Here is a 23,077-nt window from a genome sequence, read left to right on the forward strand (position 1 = left end):
CGTCATAGCAAAGTAAAAGGCATGCATGGAAACATCGGAAACCAGTACTTGAGAGTTTTCTCAAGTCAACAAAAACAAACCCAAGTAATGACTAATAAAATCAGATCATATCGGTTTACACGCAGAATATTTTGACCTCTAACCTCAGCCTCTGACACGAATAAACAAAAGCGAAGTTGTCATCCGATGTAAAACATGATAATCCAGTTATAACGGCTTTCCACTTATGGAGTACATACGGAATTTTAAAAATTGGATGACAGGAAATAGCGTACACTTAAATAAATATGATTGTTAAGAGACAATTGTGATTCTTAATTTCTGACCTCAATTTAACAGTTTCATCAACATGGAATGGATGTTTTTGTTTTCAATTTTGTGTTTATTTATGGTGGTGAGTGAAATATTTATGTTTCTTCTTTAAAAACTACGGGTATTAGATCTAGTTGATTTATTACATGCTAAACAATTTAAGTTATATAATTAGCATAAAAATGATTTCAGAATTTGTAAAATGTCACCGCTTTGTTAGAAATAGTTTTACCATCTGCACATGTTTAATGTTGCATGCAATGAAATGTATATTACGGCGAATGAAATTAACAACATGTATATCTCAGTTGCAACTTTGCCACAGTCTTGTTTGTAATTATTGCATCAGAGTTAATTTGTGGGAAAATATAATAGAGACTATAGAGAAATATAAGTAGATACGAAAAGAGTCGGCTTTGATTCCAATGTATAATATAAAATTGAGAATGGAAATGGGGAATGTGTCAAAGAGACAACAACCCGACCAAATAAAAAACAACAGCAGAGGGTCACCAACAGGTCTTCAATGTAGCGAGAAATTCCCGCACCCGGAGGCGTCCTTCAGCTGGCCCCTAAACAAAAATATACATGTATAGAAGGAAACTATCAAAGGAGAATGTTCACATAAAAGAAACACAATGTTATTCATAACAAATACACTCTTTATTGAAATGTATAAGGAAGCTGCTTTATTTTATTTTAGTAACAGATATAAAATGATTTGAATTTCAGCTGATCTTAACTGTAATATATCATAATATATAATTACTGCATATAATCTTAAATAAAATCTGTGAAAAAGACAATACAAAAAAACAATATATGTGAATAGGATCGAAGAGGAGAAGTATGTGTGTTTAAAGTATTTCCCGTAACATGCTTAAGGCAAATAGGATAGAAAAGAAGAAAAGAAAGAATACAACAAAAATGACAATTGAAATTCAATAGACAGTCTGCCATACTCTACAAATAAAAAAGAACAAAGAATTAATGACCAACACGCATTTTAAGACTGCCCGTTTTTTCAAAGTATATGGCGATCTATGGAGAGACTTGCAATTTTGTCACAATGCGCTAGGAGATATGCCAATGAAAATTTAAAAGTAGACATGATAAGGCATAACATTAGAGGAAATTTGATTAAGAGGGAAATCATAAACACTAGAAATTATTTTTCTTGTCTCACAAAAACACATTTTGTAGGAGATCGAGTGTGGAGGCAAGCTATGGCTCAAATTGGTAAATTTCAGTAACAGTCGAGGGAAAGGAGCTAACAATCATTATTGTGACGGGAAGTTCTTTATAAGAGGCTCTGATTGCGACCATAGATTTATAATATGTCTAGATACTTTAAATGGGTAGGTACTTGTGTAAAACTTGATGCGTTTAAACAAGTAAAAATGTCGCGGCCACTCTCAAAGGAGTGCATTGGGACAAAATTGTCAATATTTAATTAACGTTGAATTTTCCGAAAACGTTTCGCTGCATCTGCGAGTTTTTTTCTCAAATTACCCGATATTATTTTTTCTTGCTTGTCAAATTATATCATAAGAAGAAATAGAAGATGCCATAATATATGTATACTGACACGATTTAACATTAGCCAAAGACAAAAAAAAACCGAAACAATAGGCTAACTGTACAAAAGTATAAGTAACAAAAAGCAAACAATACAAAACTAGTTATACGTAACAATAACAGATGAAGAATTCGTAACACAACCAAAAAATCCTTTTGTGAAAACTTAACTATTTAGGACGACTTTTTGAAGAATAGATTGGTGGCACTAATAAAAATAAAAACACAAATGATGAACATAAACAAATTTAAAAGCATTTCTTTCATTGCACAACTTTATTTTTGTCCATTTATTTACTAGAGACACATCGCATTTTTTGTTCTTAACGTAAACAGAAATGGCTTGTCAGTCAACTAATTATTTCCGGATTGTAGTTATATTGTGTCAAGCACTTGGGTTCGTCATATTTCGGACATTGTCCATTAACGATCCTTCAACATCAACTGTCTTTATTTTAATCCGCATATTGAAGTGAATTAAGGTGCAATGTTTTGTCGTTTAAATCACGGGTTGATACTCATGAACTAATAATTATTAATATGTAAATGGCGTCATATCCATAATAATGTAAATGAACAAAAGTCGGTAGTTAACTTTTATAACGAAACAAATTTTACCAAAATAAAACACCACAACGGCATCATTGGGTCAATCTTAGGTCTTAAAATAAATAAATAAAAAACATGCCGTCTTAACAATATTGTCAACCTCAGACAGTTGTGAATATTCAACATAGATTAATATTTAGCCATCAATATCAAATTGAACAAAATTACACTTTATATCATCCGTCCGAAGCACTTTCATCATGAACGCTTAAAGCCAAATGCTTGAAAGCCAATGATGTGTAAGACATCAGCTTTGTAATAACGGTACAAAGGATAACAAAACAAAGTAGGAACAAAACCATAAAGGAAAATATCTTACCGAAGATTTTTCGCAGTTTCTAAAAGTAAACTCTTTTGTTCTTAATCTACTAATATGACCCTGCCGCCACACGCTATTCTAATATCGGCGGTTTTAGTTCGATTTTTTTAAAATGTAGTAATATAGGTTTGTGAGCCTGCAATTAAGAATGAGCAGCTAGCATCGTACATAAACATTGACGGTCAGCGTGTATTGTTGTTCAGTACTTTGAGTGCACGAGAAAAAATTAAATGCATATTAATTGAAAAAGATATAAAGGTCTGATTTTTCAATACTCCCGCTTTACTTTCCTTTATTACTCAGCCCTGACGAAAGAATGCATTAAAATGCTATACAGGAATGCACAAGATGAATAGGCCATTCGTATGACTGCACGGACTTGCTAAGTCTAAAACGGTTGCAAGATAATATATATATATATAAAATATTATTTTGCCATTTCAGACCACAAAACACAAACGTGTGTGGGTATGGGCGTTGGAGTACAGCTACCACTTTTAACAAAAATTCTATTACATTTGGAAGTAGGCTCGGCTCTTCTCCAAATCCAAAGACATTTTCCTTTAATAGTTGGAGTGTAAGTATAATGATCTATACTATTTTATAATTTTGCAATTAGACATATCCAATTTGGAAATAGACCCGCCGGCCGCCATTTTATTTGTATTATTGGTGACATTTTGAATACATTTTTTGTATGTTTCAGTTAAGTTTTCTTTATAAACATGCTCTGATTCAAACCAATAGAAGATTTATCAAACCTGTATGAAACTGATTCAAGTAAAGAAGCAACAAATTTCAACCCACTTTAACGGCTTATAACTTTTAGGCAGCAATATTCCAACAAAATATCAGTATCGCGTGAGAAGATTGTTAACACTTTGTCATCTTAATTTCAGGGATCATGTAAATTAAAGATAGATATATACGACGATGATGATAACCGCGATGATTATGTAGATTTTATGGCTAAATACTACTTTAAATATAACCCAGATTACAATGAAACAACGGCGACAGTTACCACATTGAGTCTTTCGCACAGGGTTAGGTAAGTAACACTACAGTAGCAAATACATATGTTTATAACAATTGACTGTGTGTTCCATTTAGCAAGACATTTCTTCTCCCGAAATATTTTCATAATTTGAAATTAAAAATCTAAATCATTATTTAAAAAAAAATCAAAAACGTCCTAATTTTGTAAAATTCACGTGGAATCCATGAGCAAAATTTAACGTGTAATTCATGTAAATCTTATTTCACGAGATATTCATCTAAATCTCATATCCCGTAAAATTCACGCTAACATTTTCACGTGAGTTTCACGGAAAAGGTCGTTTGATGTGAATTTCACGTTAAATAGTTCACGTGAGCAAAACTTGTCAGTGTATGACTAAGGGAAAAGCCAGACGTCAAAATTATTAAGTGTACTTTTGTCTAAAAATGGCTGGACGCTCGATGGTCTTTTTGAACTGACTAGGATCATATTTGAACGTTGTAATGACGGTATAAGCCACCATAAAACAGACAGCAGGGCTAAAAGTGTCCGTATAACTTTGTCATAGATCAATGCTTTTAATTCTAAAGCGAAAATAATTTCGACATGAATAAAACCTCCTGTGTAATATCTGTACTTTCTAACTAACATGAATATGAATGAGATGCAAGTACTCACAAAAAAGGAGGATACATAAATGACATCATCAGTTTATCAGAAAGTCAATCTTAAAGAGGTTTCTTATTGTTCTATGGTGTAAGACATTGCTTACAATGTCTTGTCCTAACCTAGTCCAAATAATTATGACGTCTGGCAAGGCTATTTTTTTTCTTTCTGTGACGCCTTCCTACGACCCCAAAAAAATAAAATAGCCTTGCCAGACGTCATAATTATTTGGACTAGTCCTAACCCATATCAGAAAACCTTTCAGTATAGCTGTTTCTTTCCTATCAATTTTTTATATCGCCGTTTGGGATTTTCAACTATGAGATCAGCTCTGAAAGATCCTGAAACTATTGTAATATGTTGTTTTTCCTTGTAGAATGACCGTTCAGATGAAGGTGTATTGCGATCCTGATTATTACGGCAGAGGATGTGACTTATATTGTAAACCGTCTGAAAAATATACATGTAACAAATTAAATGGCGCCAAAATATGTACCACAGGTTCGTTGTTTTTATCGATGTTGCAAATGATATTTAATTTGATAACGGGTCACATGACCTTACTGGTGATTTTATTTCTCTGCAGTATGTTTTATTTTTCCATTTTTTATTCCTAATGTACATTTTGTCAATTATCATATCTATGTAATAAATGCCAAAGGTAGACATGGTAAACAAATACTTTTATAATAACGACTATGATATTACTTTAAAAGAAAATGGTAAACATAATCGTTTTCAAAACAATTACAATTTAATAATCATAGCAATGAATAACTATAATTTTAAGCATGCATAGAAATCTAAATGATTATTCAATATGTAGTTGCTCCAACTGGCAAATTAATTATCATCATATCTAAGTTTTAAAATTTTTATTCAATTTTGAGCAAGAAACATCGAAAAATATTGCAAATATAACATTCATTGCAGACTGGACTGGATCAGACTGTGACGTAAAGAAAGATGCCTGTGTGAGCGGACCATGTAAAAACGAGGCTACATGTCATAACAGCATGGGCAGTTACCTTTGTGTTTGTAAAGAAGGTTATACAGGTAAGTTTTAGGGCCCATATACATATTGAAATCCAATCGTAATACTAATTTATCGTTGGACATGTCGAAGAATCCGTCTGTTCTGAACAAATCTTAACTAAAGTAGTTTTATGCATACGGGGCCAAGACCGTATATTTCAGGAATCTGATTGACATGCGGTGGATACGTACGTCAATAAATTAACAATCAAACAATACAAAAAATCAAGACACCTATAAGTATAACTTGACATGAGCCAGAGTTTTGTAAAATAAAATTGAGAATGGAAATGGGGAATGTGTCAAAGAGACAACAACCCGACCATAGAACAGACAACAGCAGAAGGTCGACAACATGGCTTCAATGTAGCGAGGAATTCCCGCACCCGGAGGCGTCCTTCAGCTGGCCCCTAAACAAATATATATACTAGTTCAGTGATAATGAGCGCCATACTAAACTCCAAATTGTACACAAGAAACTAAAATAAAAACAATACAAGACTAACAAAGGCCAGAAGCTCCTGACTTGGGACAGGCGCAAAAATGCGGCGGGGTTAAACATGTTTTTGAGATCTCAATCCCCCCTATACCTCTAGCCAATGTAGAAAAGTAAACGCATAACAATACGCACATTAAAATTCAGTTCAAAATAAACAAAATGACAATGATACATAAATAACAACAGACTACTAGCAGTTAACTGATAGCCAGCTCCAGACTTCAATTAAACTGATTGAAAGATTATGTCCTCATCATATGAATATCAGGCACAATTCTTCCCGTTAGGGTTTAGTATCATACCATCATAACATATATGAGAAGAACATAACCCGTGTCATGCCAACAACTGGTTTTTAAATTAATGTGTTTAGTTCCGATGCAAAGACCCTATTAGTGAATCAATATTAACGCCAAAATATGCAATCAACAGTATCGTAACTATATCCCTTCTTAATAAGTCTATTTAAAGGTTTTGTTAGCTTCTGAGGTGAATACTGACATTTTTGTGCTTTATAAAGAATATTTCCATAAAAAATTGGATGTGAAATACCTGAACGTATAAGAAGTCTGCATGTTGACCTATATTTACGAATGATGTCCTTATACCGATGATAAAATTTAGTAAATATTTTGACTAGTTTGTGATATCGAAAACCCTGGTGTAATAATTTTTCAGTAATACATAAATTTCTCTCGTTAAAATCTAAAACATTGTTACATACACGAGCGAATCGTACAAGTTGAGATATATAAACACCGTAAGATGGTGACAAGGGAACGTCACCATCTAAAAATGGATAATTAACAATAGGAAATGAAAAATCATCTCTTTTATCATAGATTTTAGTATTAAGCTTTCCGTTAATGATATAGATATCAAGATCGAGGAAAGGGCAGTGGTCATTGTTAGTATTAGATTTATTTAAAGTAAATTCAACAGGATAAATTTCTTTAGTATACATACTGAAGTCGTCATTATTGAGAGCCAACATATCATCCAAATATCTAAAAGTATTATTACATTTGTTTATCAGATGTTGTTTCGATGGGTCTTTGCTGATTTTTGTCATAAATTGTAACTCATAGCAATACAAAAACACGTCCGCAATAAGTGATGCACAGTTAGTCCCCATTGGAATTCCGATAACCTGACGATATTCGAAATCTCCAAAGCGAACAAAAATGTTATCTAGTAAAAATTCAAGGGCAGGTATGGTATCAAAGCATGACCTAAAAGAGTTTGAACATATATATTCACATTCTGACTTTTTAAATGCCCATTTAATTAGGTGTGTGATTTTTTTCTTAATGATAACGTTTCGTCGTCATTTATTCTCAAAAAAGTTCAACGGAAGGTACCACGACCTAGAATAGATAGATCTACATAGATAAATAGTAAATGTCTACTTCACAAATAATACATGCTGGTCTTGAGTTTTAGAATCTAAGAGCTGTCTTTGTGTATCATTTTTTTCTCTACTTTATAGTTTTTGTCTTTATTTGGGGGTCAGCACTACTATGGTCCTTTTGGTCGTACGTCTCTTGACGTGTCGCGGTATTTGTACATCCATCTTTCGGGGTGTTTCAAATTGGTTTGGGCGTTCTTTTTCGGGAAAGTATATAATGTTATCATGTTTTGATATACTCTTTATACTATCAACTACAATCGCCATTTTGTATGGTCTTTGACAGATGTTTTGTATGTTTGTTTGAAATTTAATGTCAGTTGTGTTGTGTTTCGCTGTAAAATGTAACACAGTTTTGGCTGCTGGATCCCAATTATTTTCACTTTAAACAATTATGTCTGTTTTGGTTGCTCTTCCTTACATATAGCGTGGCTCTGAACGTATACATCCCGTTATTGTAAAACACGTTTGTATGCTTATTTTAGCTATGTGTTTGTCCATGTTTCTTTGATACATATATGACATGGCTCTGTCCTTATACATCATTGTGTTATTGTACTATGGTACATTTGTCTGTAATTTTTGCTAATATGCTTGGTCTATATGCCAGTTTGTGCTTCTTTGTTACATGTTTGTTTGTTTTTTAGTGATTAAGATTATAACACAATGTTGACTGCTGTACCCCTATTTTTGCAATTTTTTACATATTATGTCTGTTTGTTTTGTTCACGCATCTTTTTCAATATAATAGAATTTGATGCGAATGTCATACAGGTGAGAGGTAGCTAGCTATAAAACCAGGTTCAATCCACCATTTTCTACATAAGAAAATGCCCGTACCAAGTCAGGACTATGACAGTTGTTATCCATTCGTTTGATGTGTTTGTGCTTTTGGTTTGGCCATTTGATTAGGGAGTCTCCGTTTGAATTTTCATCAGAGTTCAGTATTTTTGTGATTCTACTTTTTTTCTCCAAATTTTGTAAATAAAACGGAACGATAAACAACTGTAACACACGTTGAAGGTTTAGCTACCTATACACATGATAAAATCAGGTTTATTCTGGTCCGAGTACACAGTTATTTCGTAGTGCATTTCCTTTAGACAATAAATGGAAATAAAAAAAATCCCACCTGCGCTTTCTCCATAATATTTTTACAGTGTGTTGTACTACTTTTGGGACAAATTATATCAAAATTATAGAAAACTTCATCAGCTCTAACTCAAAATGTGGACAATTTTATGTGAAGGGGGGCTTGAAATCTTTTGACAGCTTCCGAAATGCTAATTTTTGACCTTTTTCAACTGGACCAAATCACTACTTTACATTATAATTGATGAATCAAATTTTTTTACAGTGTAATTTTATCCCCTTTCTTGCTACTTGAGGCATAAAACATAAATAAATAAATTTGGAAGGGGTATAAAAAAAATTGACAAGTAGCACACTGTCCACAGTAGGGACTATATTCGTTGTGACAACGAAAAATCAAGGGACGATAACTGTGTACTCGGACCTTCTACTGTTTTCATCGACATATTCTTTTTTCCAAAACCGAAATATGACAATTGTTTCCTTTGGTTGATATAGTCGAGCGTTTGCTTTTATCAGGTTTTCAGACTTCCACTTTTTTAATTTACCTTAGTTTTCCGTGTTTTTGTTCAAATTATCTTTACTGGTCCTGGACCAGTTACCGTCACTTTTTGTCAGTATATTTCATTTACACTTTCATATAAGAGGAACATGGTCTTTTTCTGGAGCATTCGTATAAATGTTTAAAATTTTAAGATTTCGCGATTAAGGATGAGATAAGTGTTATCTTGAAATCAAGTTGAAATATGAACCGAAACACTTATGCATATCACCATATTGTCAAGTACGTAGGTCATATTTCTGTTTTTTGGAAAACTGCAATCCGAAAAAAAAATGTACTTAAACAGACAAAGGACAAGGTTCACTTATAGCACAAAATGGCCTGAAATATCAACTTTATCATAAAATACCAAAAAGGTCACAATTTGGTTCAAAATGGGTGTATTTCAAAAGCCTTAATGCTAAATAAATCAGTTCTTTTCATAAATGTACAAAATATTCTCCAAAGTAAACCAATTTTGGACATTTTGTCAAAATATGATGATATATGCAATTTTCAGACCTAAAGGCTTTAGAAACACCTTGGCCTCCACCTACGATCCAAAATGTTTTGTAACAAAAAGTTTTCAATTTGTATATAGAATTCATCAATATAAAAACGTTTTGGATCGTTGATAGAGGCCAAGGTTAATTATGCCAAAAACAATTAAAATTTACCCGTAGACACTTTTCTACATATATTTTCTGATATTTTTACTACTCAATTTATTTGTTTCGAGCTGATGACCATTGCTTTTAAGATATTGTCTGAATTTTGGCTTCGATATTATAAAATAGATATTTTACGTTCATTTCGTTTCTTTTTACTCTTAGATGGTTTGCTTCCTCGAGATCTGATTTATTTTTTTAGTATCTGCTTATGTCTAATCCACCATTTTTAACATAAGACACAATTATTTTTTACATAAGAAAATGCCGGTACCGTGTCTGGAATATTACAGTTGTTATCAATTCATTAGATGGTTTTGGTATTTTTGAATTTGCCATTTGATAAAGGACTTCGTTTTGGATTTCCTCGGAATTGTTTTGTTATTTTACCTCTTATGAATATGTTTTCAATATTGGAATGTTTCTTTCAATGAAAATTGATTCCTATTCTGCAGTCTCGAGTCATAAGAATTTAGTATATTTGGTGTTAAAACCTTAACATGTATTATGTAATTCCAGGTCTACAATGCGAGAATGAAATAGACGAGTGTGCCAGTTTTCCTTGTAAGAACAACGGGACATGCGTAGACCTTATAAACGATTACAGATGCACATGTCCATATGGTTACAGTGGTGACGATTGTGACTCATTAACTGACTTATGTAAGAAAAATCCTTGTTTGAATAACAGCACATGCGTGATGGACCCTAACGATGTCATATTCCATTGCGAGTGTGCTAAGGGTTGGAGTGGTCGTCTATGTGGGTCTGATGTAGACGAATGTGCAAGTGATAAATGCCAACATAATTCCACGTGCGAAAACACGTTTGGTAGTTTTCGGTGCCAATGCATGGATGGTTGGACTGGTACTGAATGTGAAGACGATGTTGATGAGTGTGTAAATGTCAACTGCTATGGAAACTCCACATGTCAAAATACAAATGGTTCATTTCTTTGCTCATGTGAAGCGGGGTTCTCAGGTAAGTACACACCACCATCTGTCATATTTTAAGTTTTATTGAAATGGTCGTCAAAACATTTTGTTTCTATCCAATTATTGTTCGATAAGTTCTTATCGATTTAATTAAGTAAGATTCACTATATACCGGTAAGGCATCCTAATATTTCTAATATAATTGATTAGCTGGAGATAATTTCACTTTGAGGGGAAGCAAGTTGTATGAAAACTTAACGAGATCTGAATAAAAATGATAAGTTATCGTTTACTCCGTCAAGCAAGATCAACATTGTCTAAACATTATCATCCAAGCATTATTTTAAAAAATATATCATACATATAACTTTTCCGACACCATATTCATCTTCGAATAAATTGATTTTTCCATGATTTTACAAGTCCATATGTTACTGCTTAATGTCCACCTTTATACAATGTTTTTTCTGAAGACCTGTCGGTTGAGGTTAGTCTCATGTAGTGATTGTCAACTTTGTTCGTTTTACATTCGGTTGGTGAATTTAAGCTTTTGATTTTGCCATATGAATATGGACTTTCCAATTTGAATTTTCCTTGGAATTCGATATTTTTGTTATATTTACTTTTTACACTTTTTTCTACAGCACTATAAATAGAGTATCGAAAGATCGAATACATTTTTCTGATTGATGACTGGTTCTTTTTTTTTCCAGGACAACTTTGTGAAGTTGATGTCGACGAATGCACCAGCTCACCATGTTTGAACGGTGGTATTTGTCAAGATAAAATAAATGGGTTCGTTTGTGAATGTGAGAAAGGTTACACTGGATTGGAATGCCAACAAGAGATCGACGAATGCAAAGGTAATCCTTGTCTTCATAACGGCTCTTGTTATGATTTAGTTGGTGCATTTATGTGTTTCTGTCCTGCGAGTTGGACTGGTGACTTGTGTAATGTTGACATTAATGAATGTGATAGCAGCCCTTGTCTTAATGGTGGAATGTGTGTTAACACACATGGTAGCTATTATTGCCAGTGTTCTGATGCGTTGAAAGGCTCAAATTGTCAATCTGACGTTAATGAATGCGAAGACGATATATGTAAAAATAGAGGGGTATGTAAGAACACTGATGGTGGGTTTATATGCACATGCGCTGGTGGATTTTCGGGATCCAAATGTGAAGATGACATTAACGAATGCGCTAGTTTTCCATGTTTTAATGGGGGCGTTTGTAAAGATAAAATTAATGGGTTTGATTGCAAATGTAAAGTGGGATATACCGGAAATCTTTGCAATAAAGAGATAGACGAATGTTCAGGAAATCCATGTCACAATAATGGCTCATGTTATGATCTAGTCGGTTCATTTATGTGCTATTGTAACGAGGGTTATTCAGGTAACGTATGTGACCTTGATATAAATGAATGTCACAGTAGTCCCTGTCGAAATGGCGGAATTTGTGTTAACACAAATGGAAGCTTTAAATGCCTGTGCCCAGGTGCCTGGAATGGACCTTTTTGTCAATATGACGTCAATGAATGCGAAGACAGAATTTGTAAAAATGGAGGGGAATGTAAGAATAGTGATGGTGGATATAGCTGCATGTGTGCTGATGGTTTTTATGGCACAACATGTGAAAAAGATATCAACGAATGCATTCAAAATCCATGTTCAAATGGGTCTACTTGCTTGAACGTTTTTGGAAGTTTCCTGTGCCAGTGTTTGCATGGGTTTACGGGAAATGATTGTTCAGAAAATATAAATGAATGTTCTCCACAACCATGCCATGGAAATGCAACATGCATTGATAAACTTGGGCATTTCAAATGTGTTTGTCCTCAATATTATGAGGGACTAATATGCGCAGATGCAATTGAACCTTGTAAAAACATAAGTTGTTCATACAACGGAATTTGCATTGCATCAAATAATTCAGGTTTATGCCATTGTCATACAGGTTTTAGAGGAAAACATTGTGAACAAGAAATACTACCATTTCAAATTGAAGAGAGCGGGATAGTCTGTAACGGTATGTTCCCCGTTCATTTTTACTTGCATAAACCTATGGAAACGATCCAAAAGGACACTGTTTATATCTTAGCATTTTATACATACTTTCCGAGTAAAGAATGTTTCTTGTTATTCTGTCTTCTTTCACCTTTTTTACGTATGCGAAGCAAGTCACAACTTCAGCTTTTCTCACTGATACTACCCGTCACAAAACTCTCAACGATTATTGCATATCTTTTTCGTGTCTATTCTTGACTTCTTATTCTTTGTACATATGATTGTCCTTCAATATTTTGATATGTCTCTTTTATTTCTCTTAATTTTATTATCATATTCTTCATCTCTATGTTATGACTGAATGTTCTAAATCATATTAATTATGATAATTATGATTTTTATTACACTTTATATCATACTGACTAACATGTTAATCAATTTGCAGGATAGTACAATTTTCGCCAAATAAAACGGTTTGGATAAATAGAAATTTTCTGCGACATTTAAGCTTGTAAAATTTTCACATACTAAACATTCTATTATTACAGCTTTAACCATTCATATGTTTCCCAATTTTTTCGGCAAGTCAGGGGCCGGTTTCACGAAGCTATCCTAAGACATGTCATAAGACATATCTTAGGACATGTCTTATAATCCTCTTATGACTATCCTAGGACATATCTCAGACCTCGTCTCGAAGCTGTCTTAGGATCATCTTAGCTAAGACATCCTAAACCTTTCGCAAGTTCTTTAAATTTTCAAATATAAATATGATCTACGGAAAAAAATCATGTAAATGTAGTATGTCTTACCATAAATTATTCTAAACGTATTGATTAATATAATGACATAATTTGCAAAATAAATATCAAAAAATAAAAGTAATCTATATATAAATTATCTTTAAACAATACATCAATATAAATATGAAATTTTCAATGCAAAATTAAGAAAAAAGAATATTAAATTATGTCATTGTTTTGGTACAAGTGAGTTGAATTCAATTTCAACTTTATTGGTTATAAAAGGTTAAGAGATAAAATCGTGCAATTTTTATATCAATACATCGAATTTTCATTGTTGACAAATCCTGATAATCCGTCAATGTATATATGTTTTAAGCAGGAACAGAAGAATAGATAATTAGATAATAATAAGATTTTTTTTTTCTCAAAATTAATGTAGAAAATGAGTGTAATTTATATAAATAAACGTATAACTATCCTAAGACCATCATAAGACACCTCTCGCGTTGTCCTAACTTTATGACCAACTTTAAGAGATGTCCTAATTTAGGACCGCTTTGTGAAACCCACTTAGGACTAAGATATCTCGTAAGACCATTCTAAGACATGTCTTAGTCCTAAGACAGCTTCGTGAAACTGGGCCCAGGTTCATTTTGATTTAAGAAAATTTGTTTAGAGATAAGATATTCACCTTTTATTTTAATTAGGCAGAAAGAAGTCGGATAAGTAAAATACGTAGTAAAACTACATATAACTTGTTTTTTAATTGAACAGATGAGTTTTAAAAAAATCAGTTAACACGTGAATGGGTTATGTTTTAAAACACATGATCTTGAATCACAACATATATTTTGGCATTGGCATTTACCTTTTATATCTATAAAATCTATTTCTATCTATCAGTGATGTGCATGCTTAGTGCGAAATGATTGGTGTCAATATCGTTATTTTATTTGAACGAAGCTGTTTTTTTGTGGTCGGCAGATTGAATTTTTAGAATACCCATTCATATGTTAACACATTATAATTATTGAAATATTATATTATGAAAGAAAGAAAGAAAGATAGAAAGTAAGAAAACACGTAAACGATCAAGTGAAAAGCATCATACTTTGCATAAGTTTATTTAATTATTTGATATTACCTTTAACACGTAAATAAGACCTGTTGGTGACCTTCTGCTGTTGTCTGTTTTATGGTCGGGTTGTTGTCTCTTTGACACATTTCCCATTTCCATTCTCAATTTTATGTGTGTGGTTTTTTTTTTAAGTTTCTGATTTATTTTTCAGGTGTAAACGAAAAAATTGTGATTTATCTGCACCAAAAAGTTACATCGGTTATTAAAAGGGAGATGGTTTCGAGAATCAAACATCTGATAAATAAATATACTGGATATGGTGAAGATTCTTTGAAAATAGAGGGATCAGCAGAATGGCTGAGTAACAATAAAGGGTATATGTCATACTTTTTTTTCAGAGTTATTTTTAGCATAAAGAAGAGTATTAATCTTATGAATGAATATATATCATTCAGACTTAGATAATGAGATTAAATATAATCCTACAAGTACTATGACACAATAGCCATTTTTTACTACTAGTAAATAATTTTGGTTTTCCATTGTAAAAGTATTTTAAAACTGCATTTTCCTGTTTCTGAAATCGATAGTATGCATTTATACAAATAACTTAACTATCTTGTGACTCTTTTGTTCTGTAAGTACGCATATTAAAATAACACTGTATAATGAAAAAAAAACTTCATTAATTTCATGCATTCATAGCGCTTTTCCTTATCTAACCCCATCAACCGAAACAGTTGAAGAGCTATATGATATTAATGAACATAACATAATAGTAAAATTCATCACCGATCAACTTTACCTGAGGAAGTTGAAACCTTAGTTTCTTAGAAATTATAAATGTATCTATGATGATTTTTTTTATATATTTGGACAATTTCATAAGAGTTTGCTATAAATCATGACAGTAACGAAGTACTGACTAATACTGTTGAGCTGATGATACATTCGGGAATAGCCAACCAGCACCAGTATCGGTCAGTATAGACCCTGTGCTATAAAAAAAATAAACAATGTAATAACCTAACTAACAGTCATACTTAAAGTTCGAATGGTTGGTACTAGTACTAAATCTCTCGTTTATGTAACATAATTATCGACGAAAACTCCAAGTTGAAAATATGGTTTATGACTTCAAAAGTAATTTCCTAAACGAAATGTTATCGATTTTGGTTGATTTCTTTTAGAGACACTGTTTCCAATGTGTCTTTATCTTTATCAATCAACGGTACAAAGGTATGCGGAGAAGACTTAGAAGAATTAAGAATCCTTATGACACAAGGTGATAGTGATTTTCCATTTAAGCTATACAATGATAGTATTGCTGGCTTTAGACAACCGGAACCAATTATAGAACGACAAAAGATGACAAAGAAGGTATGCATACTTTACTTGTAATTTTTTGCAAATTTAAATATTTTGTTGAAAAAAATTAACTTAAATACTGAACTCCGAGAAAAATAAAAACGGAAAGTCCCTAATCAAATGGCAAAATCAAAAGCTCAAACACATCAAACGAATGGACAACAACATGCATTGACCGTTCGAAGTGCAAAGTAAGCCTCTTAAATTAGTCTGTTTTTTTCTCAAATGTTATTTATTTAATTGTTAGATATCACTTTAGTATCATTCACTGTTTACTCGCACTGTCGACGATATTTGTTCAGCCTGAGAAGTTGTCTTGGAAGCTGTGATATAAACAAATACTTAATACCGTGTATTTCGTTAGTAATAAATACTGTAATATTTGTTGAAGTAGAAATAATATTCTACATTTTATTATATACGTTTTTGTTTGTTTCATTTTAAATTAGTTTATAGTTTCCTCTTATAGTTGATGTGTTTCCCTATTTGTAACCCGGATTTGTTTTCTTTCTATCGATTTATGACTTTTGAACAGTGATAAACTACTGTTGCCTTTATTTGTACATTTTGTAGCATGAATATGAATATTGCTTTCAAGTATAACTTTAAAGCCTGGTAACTATGATGAGGTTATTTCGAATCATTTCAGGCATGGTTAAAAGATAATTGGTATTTATTAATGATTGCAGTTGGATTGGTGGTTTTGATAGCTATAGTACTTTTTGTTTTACTTAGATATAATCGGTAAGTGTCAGTTCATGTTTATCTATCAATTGCATTTTCTTTTTTTTTTTGTAATTCGATGTTTCCTTCTGCTTGAAATATTTTTCTTTTATCTATTACAATTGAATAAATTCTGTTCATCTGAAATGGTAACATAATTGATTTGTTATCTGCCTATGTCATTTTTAATTTTGTTTATTGTTATTTCTATGGGAAGAACTTTGTTTGTTTACAAATTTTATTTACAGTGATATTACATTGAAAAGAATATAAAAACTTTTTTGATTCCATGAGATTACTTACCATTAAAAGTTTTCAACTGGAACCGTATAGTATTTGTACTACCTACTTAATTAACTGAATAGATTGGACTTTGCCATGACTGTCACATTGTCATGAACAATATGATGCAATGCCATTGTTGACACCGGATTATCAAAGAGTTTATTTGGCGTTTAACTAGACGCTCATAAGTTTAAATATATGTTCAGCTCCTGTCTCTACTTCACTGAATGATGGTGATGAATATACAATAATATAATGTCCATATTTCTATATTTTGTAGTAAAAAGCAACGAGATGTCAGTAATGGACAATTATATATGGATAACTCATTTCAATGGAAGCCAGGACATGGAACAATGAACACGTTACCATCATTAGCATTTGATAATGACATCTACCAGAGTGCTTCACCGGAACAACAGTTGACATTCCGACCACAGGATAAGACGTTTCCAACAGACCAAACACAAATAGAAGAACAGCCATTGGCTTATGAAAATGACAGTTATCTAAGAGTAACACAAGAAGAACAGGATAGTTTAATGAATTCTAATTTTGCTAATTTTGAAGACGCTTTTCAATAATTCATGATAACTTTTTTTAATTTCATATGCAACGCTATCACATGTAAATATCTTCATTGAAAATAATATATCATGATAAATGTATAGTTATATGTATTCTATTTTATTTTATTTCGTTTACGATGTCGATATTAATGTTTTCTCTTTCATTTTATGAAGAAGAAAGCCATATTATTATTATTATTAATGTATATCTTCTAATTATTGCAAAAACAATAACAAATGAAGGAAATCCCTTGTTTCGAAAATAAGAGTTCAATTGAAGATTAAAAAAGTGCTTCCATATTTTTTAACTCACAGAATATCTTAAACAATATATATTTACATAAAAATCAAAGATTGGTAGGCTCAAAATTTGTCATACCAAACGCGTTTCGTCTGCAAAATGCGCTTGAATATAAAAAAAAGTTGAAGGGCTAAACGAAACATAAATTTGAAGAACACTGCAAGCCTAAAATTATGAAAATTTATTTCAAGTACGACTAGGAATATCTATGCCAGGTTAGAAAAAACATAGTGTTAATAGATCAACATTTTAAAAACCGACAATTTACAGAAAATGAACATATCAATAATATCATTCTATAATGAGTTTATTAACAACTAAAACAGAGGGTGTTTCATTCCCGAGGGGATCACCAGCCAAGTTGTCAACAGTTATGTGTTGACTTGAATTAACATTGCTTTGGTCATAACTATAAATCAACTGTTTACAAAACTTACAATTTTTCGAAAGAAGTTTCTACCCCAGGAAAAGATTCTGTACATTTATTTGACAAAACCTTTCAGACATTTGGGTCCTCGATGGTCTTTACTTTCGTACTTTAATACTGATGAGTCTTTTGTAAACGAAACGCTCTATAATTCATGTCAACACTTCTATTGAAATTGTGATATCCTTGTTAATGAAACGTCCTACAAAAGATACATCGACCCAGCTAAAAAAACTCATCAAAGTTAACGCGCTTTGGTCTACATAAGATGCAGATTGTACCGCCGTCTGGCATAAAATCACCCCTTTATAAATTTGGTGCGTCCGAACCACCTCTCTATTTTATTTTGGTCATCAGGAACGCTCAAAACGTATATTTTATTTAAGGTGATGTCTAAATGCTTGGGAAACTATATGAAAAAAGAAACATAAAAAAGAGCCAAAATCATAATGTCAACTTTACATGAAGCAGTTTTAAGCTTCATTCATATTTGATGCACATATTTTTTCAAGAAATAGCACCAGTAGTTAACCGATGTTAAAAGTCGTAAATCCATGTTGAATATACATATCAAGAGAAAAAAATCTTTGGTAAACACATGGACTACAAACGAAATGTGATTAAGTTCGTCGACAGCATATATTATCATCCCATGTTATGTATGCATCATTTGCCACGCGAGCATTTCAGGTAAGCTAGACATACTGAAACGAAATGGGGGTCCCTTGAAATGGAACTTGTTTTCCCTAAAATTATGTGATGATGTTGTTAAAACCTTACCGTAAATTTACTGTTCCTATTATATATTTATTGTACAACTTTGTGTAAACATTGTTAACTTTTTATTATTCTTTCCTTTGTTTTTATAATCGGAACAGCTGTGAATTGTTTACTTCAAATGAAGTACACCAATGACGTCATAACCTATTTTTGTTATGACGTCGGCTTTGGGTTTGGTAATTTAGGTTAAATGGTAAAAATGGTAAGCCGAAATGGTAAATGGTAAACCATTTTGGTAATGGTTTACCGAAGTATAAATACGGTGGAGAGAAAGGATAAGACTTTAGTACGACTTTACCCTTACTTTAAATAGGAAATTTCATACACCCTTTAATCTAACTTTTCAGATGATTTTACTCAAAACAAACACGTTTTCAAGCTAAGAATATTTTGCATTTGAAGTTATCTTCATATAGAAATATCTGTATACTTCAAAAACATAAAGACCTAAACATAAACTGAAGAAAACATGGAAAGATATGGCGAAAATGATCACCCCACTCTACATGTACCGAAACCATTTACCAGACTAAGTAATAACCAGACTATTTCCGTATAATGTGGGCTTGTTAGTTCCATAACAAGTTGTATTTAGAGAATAACTTCTCGAGAGAAACGTTGTCTTTTAACATTGAATTCGACTTACCATTTGCCGATTACCAAACTATAGTTCGTAGACTTTCGGGGTATAATATTTCTGCTATCCATTTTCTTTGCGATATTCTAATAAAGTGTGATATTTATTTGTTAGACTAGAATACTGTGAAGTTATTTAATATGTGTACGCATTGTTGATATTTAATACATCTTAAAGAAAATACAAGTTGATTTTTATTTAACGAGTCTGTTATTCTTTATACAAAAACCTAAACGGAACCAAACTAAGATCTACCAGGATACCACTAAGTACCACAAAACCTATACAGAACCAACCTTAGATCTACCGGAATACCGCAAAGTACCACGATACCAGAGTACCACGCTACCAAAGAAGGGTCGCTAGTTATAACATTAGTTCATATATACTTATCCATGTTATAAAACACATTCTTATAGCAACACACTAAGGATTACACATTTATAGTTTAACATCAAAGCCTGACCGCTCGGTTTTCGTTACAATACAGTTGGAGTAACTGCTCTAATTTTGTATTGTATTAAGTACAATAGAATTATATACTGTAAATGTCTACCTTTCACCCTATGGTACGCGACCAAAAAACAATCAAGATCCACAAATAAACTTGCACATAACCGTAAAATCAAAACATTACGATCTGGTTAAATTCACACATATTTGAAATTAGAAAAAGACACTACTTTATGTTAAATATGCTGTATTTTCTAATCAGATTAGCAGCGGTATTTAATAGCATTTGATTATTAACATACACTGAAAAATATATTATTTTTTCAGTCCGTTGCGCGCGGAAGTGGCCAATAATGGTTCACCATGAAGAAGACAGTATTAATATTGTTAGGGGTTGACAGGATACACGTTATCGTTATTAGTTTCCAGTCCGTCGGTCGCGGAAGTAGTCAAGAAGACAGTATTAGTATTGTTAGGGGTTGACAGGATACACGTTATCGTTATTAGTTTCCAGTCCGTCGGTCGCGGAAGTAGTCAAGAAGACAGTATTAATATTGTTAGGGGTTGACAGGATACGCGTTATCGTTATTAGTTTCCAGTCCGTCGGGCGCGGAAGTAGTCAAGAAGACAGTAGTAATATTGTGAGGGGTTGACAGGATACGCATTATCGTTATTAGTTTCCAGTCCGTCGGGCGCGGAAGTAGTCAAGAAGACAGTATTAATATTGTTAGGGGTTGACAGGATACGCATTCTCGTTATTAGTTTCCAGTCCGTCGGGCGCGGAAGTAGTCAAGAAGACAGTATTAATATTGTTAGGGTTGACAGGATACGCATTACCGTTATTAGTTTCAACTTACCGATTCTTATACAAGCAAATTTAATAAACAATGAATTTATGCAGTTTTTGTGGGTTTTTCACCTTACATAGAACTTGATCTCTGATCTTATTTCCGAGTGCACAATTCTGATTCTACTTATTTCACCTTTAGCTGGCCCCCTGGATCCGCCTATAGAGGTAGATGTACAGCATATCACATCAAATTTCATCCAATAAATGCAACTGTTGAATAGACATTAATGCATATAGATTAAATCTCACTCTAGAGCATACAACTGGCAAGAGCAACGAGTAATGGGTGTAAAGTTCACGTCTTTATAGACGAAATTTCCATATACCATTATATTTTAGGGATTGTTTAAATATAACTTTATAGTATTGTTGTTTGTTGCGAAAACAACTCAATTTTGTGATAATCTTCCTCAATATAGAAACATATATAGTTAAATAGTAACAGTAAACAGTAAAATAAGGAATATCCTTCATTTGGGGTGGGGCTCTTGTATACCTGTTGTTTAGTTGGAAATCCGCCCAATTGAAATGTTGCATACTCTTCATGTTGTGACAAGGTTTTCCTCATTTTTGAAGGCCATATGTTTGCCTTTAATTGCTTTGTTATTTGAACTATTGTTGATAGTTGTCTCCTTGGCAATCATACCACTTATTCTGAATTTAATGCCTCGTTTGCACTTACATTTAATTCGATTCGAATGCGAATCACATTAGCTTATCTCATTCACACACTCTGCTTTTTTAAAACGAATCCAATTCGAATTGGACAAATTGCATTATCCAATTCGCATTAGTAATGCGTTTTTGTTTATACGAATTAGCTAAATTGCGAATTCTAAATTAAACTGTGGTGTGGACACTTGCTGGATTGTTATTCGAATTAAAATCTTTTAATTGATAATGCGAATTACAAGTTTACGCTTTGAGAGTTATTCATCACTTAACATTGAATAGTGAATAGTGAACTATTTCATTATTCATTATTGAATTTTTAATAATGAAAAATTAATAATTGACGTACTTCAGCATGGAATATTTGATCGTATTCCAGTCCGTATACCCCTATCATAACTATCAATCAACAAAACAAATGCATACAAATAGGATGCATTTTTTTCAATAAATCTTATCAATTTAAAACTGTATCGCATCTATAAACAGGTTATTTATAAAAATAATTTCTTAATTTGTATGAAATAATAGTAAATGTCAATTACAGCACTGTTCACTTTCATACAACTTTTGTTTGCTGCAGGATGCTTACGCATGGTATGGCGCCCTGCCCTTTTAAAGAAAAACATTTGCGCCTTGCCCCTTTTCCGCCGTATTTTAGAACACAACACCGTAATTCAATATCGGTTTTGTTTTTCATATTTTGCCAAGAACATTTCAATATCGGTTCTGTAATTAATTTTTTACCAAAACCAATTCTAAATCGGTTCTGTAATTCATATTTTACCAAGACCAATTCAATATCGGTTCTGTAATTCGTATTTTACCAAGACCATTTCAATATTGGTTCTGTATTTTTATATTTTACCAAGACCATTTTAATATCGGTTCTGTAATTCATATTTTACAGAGACCAATTTAATATCGGTTCTGTAATTCATTTTTTACCAACACCTATTCAATATCGGTTCTGTAATTCATATTTTACCAAGACCATTTCAAAATCGGTTTTGTTATTCAAATTTTAGCAAGACCAATACAATATCGGTTCTGTAATTAATATTTTATCAGCACCATTTCGATATCGGTTCTGTAATTTATATTTTAGCAAGACCATTTCGATATCGGTTCTGAAATTCATATTTTACCAAGACCTATTCAGTATCGGTTCTGTTAAATATATTTTAGCAAGACCAATTCAAAATTGGTTCTGTAATTCATTTTTTACCAAGACCATTTCAATATCGGTTATGTTATTCATATTTTAGCACGATCATTTCGATATCGGTTCTGCAAATCATATATTACCAAGAGCAATTCATTATCGGTTCTTTAATTCATATTTACCAAGATCATTTCGATATCGGTTCTGTTATTCATATATTACCAAGACCATTTCAATATTGGTTATGTTATTCATATTTTTGCAAGAGCTTTTCGATATCGGTTCTGTAATTCATATTTTAGCAAGATCATTTCGAAATCGGTTCTGTTATTCATATTTTACCAAGACCTATT

At 32.3% G+C, this 23,077-nt stretch overlaps 1 protein-coding gene across 2 annotated transcripts; it reads left to right on the top strand.

Moving 5' to 3' along the window:
• On the top strand, positions 1–17,550 carry LOC139483009 (fibropellin-1-like). 2 transcript variants are annotated; one of them, XM_071267042.1, is made up of 12 exons: positions 1–394; positions 1,516–1,670; positions 3,263–3,395; positions 3,718–3,869; positions 4,861–4,985; positions 5,418–5,540; positions 10,247–10,708; positions 11,376–12,692; positions 14,706–14,868; positions 15,685–15,874; positions 16,512–16,606; positions 17,151–17,550. In XM_071267042.1, the coding sequence occupies exons 1-12, from the start codon at positions 350–352 to the stop codon at positions 17,452–17,454; spliced, it is 3,264 nt and encodes a 1,087-aa protein (XP_071123143.1). In that variant the 5' UTR covers positions 1–349; the 3' UTR covers positions 17,455–17,550. The 2 variants fall into 2 exon arrangements, 1 of the variants encoding a protein (XP_071123143.1); XR_011655005.1 differs by lacking the exons at positions 14,706–14,868; positions 15,685–15,874; positions 16,512–16,606; positions 17,151–17,550 and adding an exon at positions 14,063–14,661 and having other exon boundaries at positions 136–394; positions 11,376–13,262.
• Positions 17,551–23,077: the final 5,527 nt, after the last annotated feature.

The sequence above is a fragment of the Mytilus edulis genome, chromosome 1 (assembly GCF_963676685.1).
Source record: "Mytilus edulis chromosome 1, xbMytEdul2.2, whole genome shotgun sequence".
Classification (NCBI taxonomy): Eukaryota; Metazoa; Mollusca; class Bivalvia; order Mytilida; family Mytilidae; genus Mytilus; species Mytilus edulis.

Coding starts and splice junctions, on each gene's coding strand:
- LOC139483009 (XM_071267042.1), top strand. CDS start 350: ATGGAATGGATGTTTTTGTTTTCAATTTTGTGTTTATTTATGGTG. Junction 3,870..4,860: donor AGTCTTTCGCACAGGGTTAG/GTAAGTAACACT, acceptor TTTTCCTTGTAG/AATGACCGTTCAGATGAAGG. Junction 15,875..16,511: donor GACAAAAGATGACAAAGAAG/GTATGCATACTT, acceptor GAATCATTTCAG/GCATGGTTAAAAGATAATTG.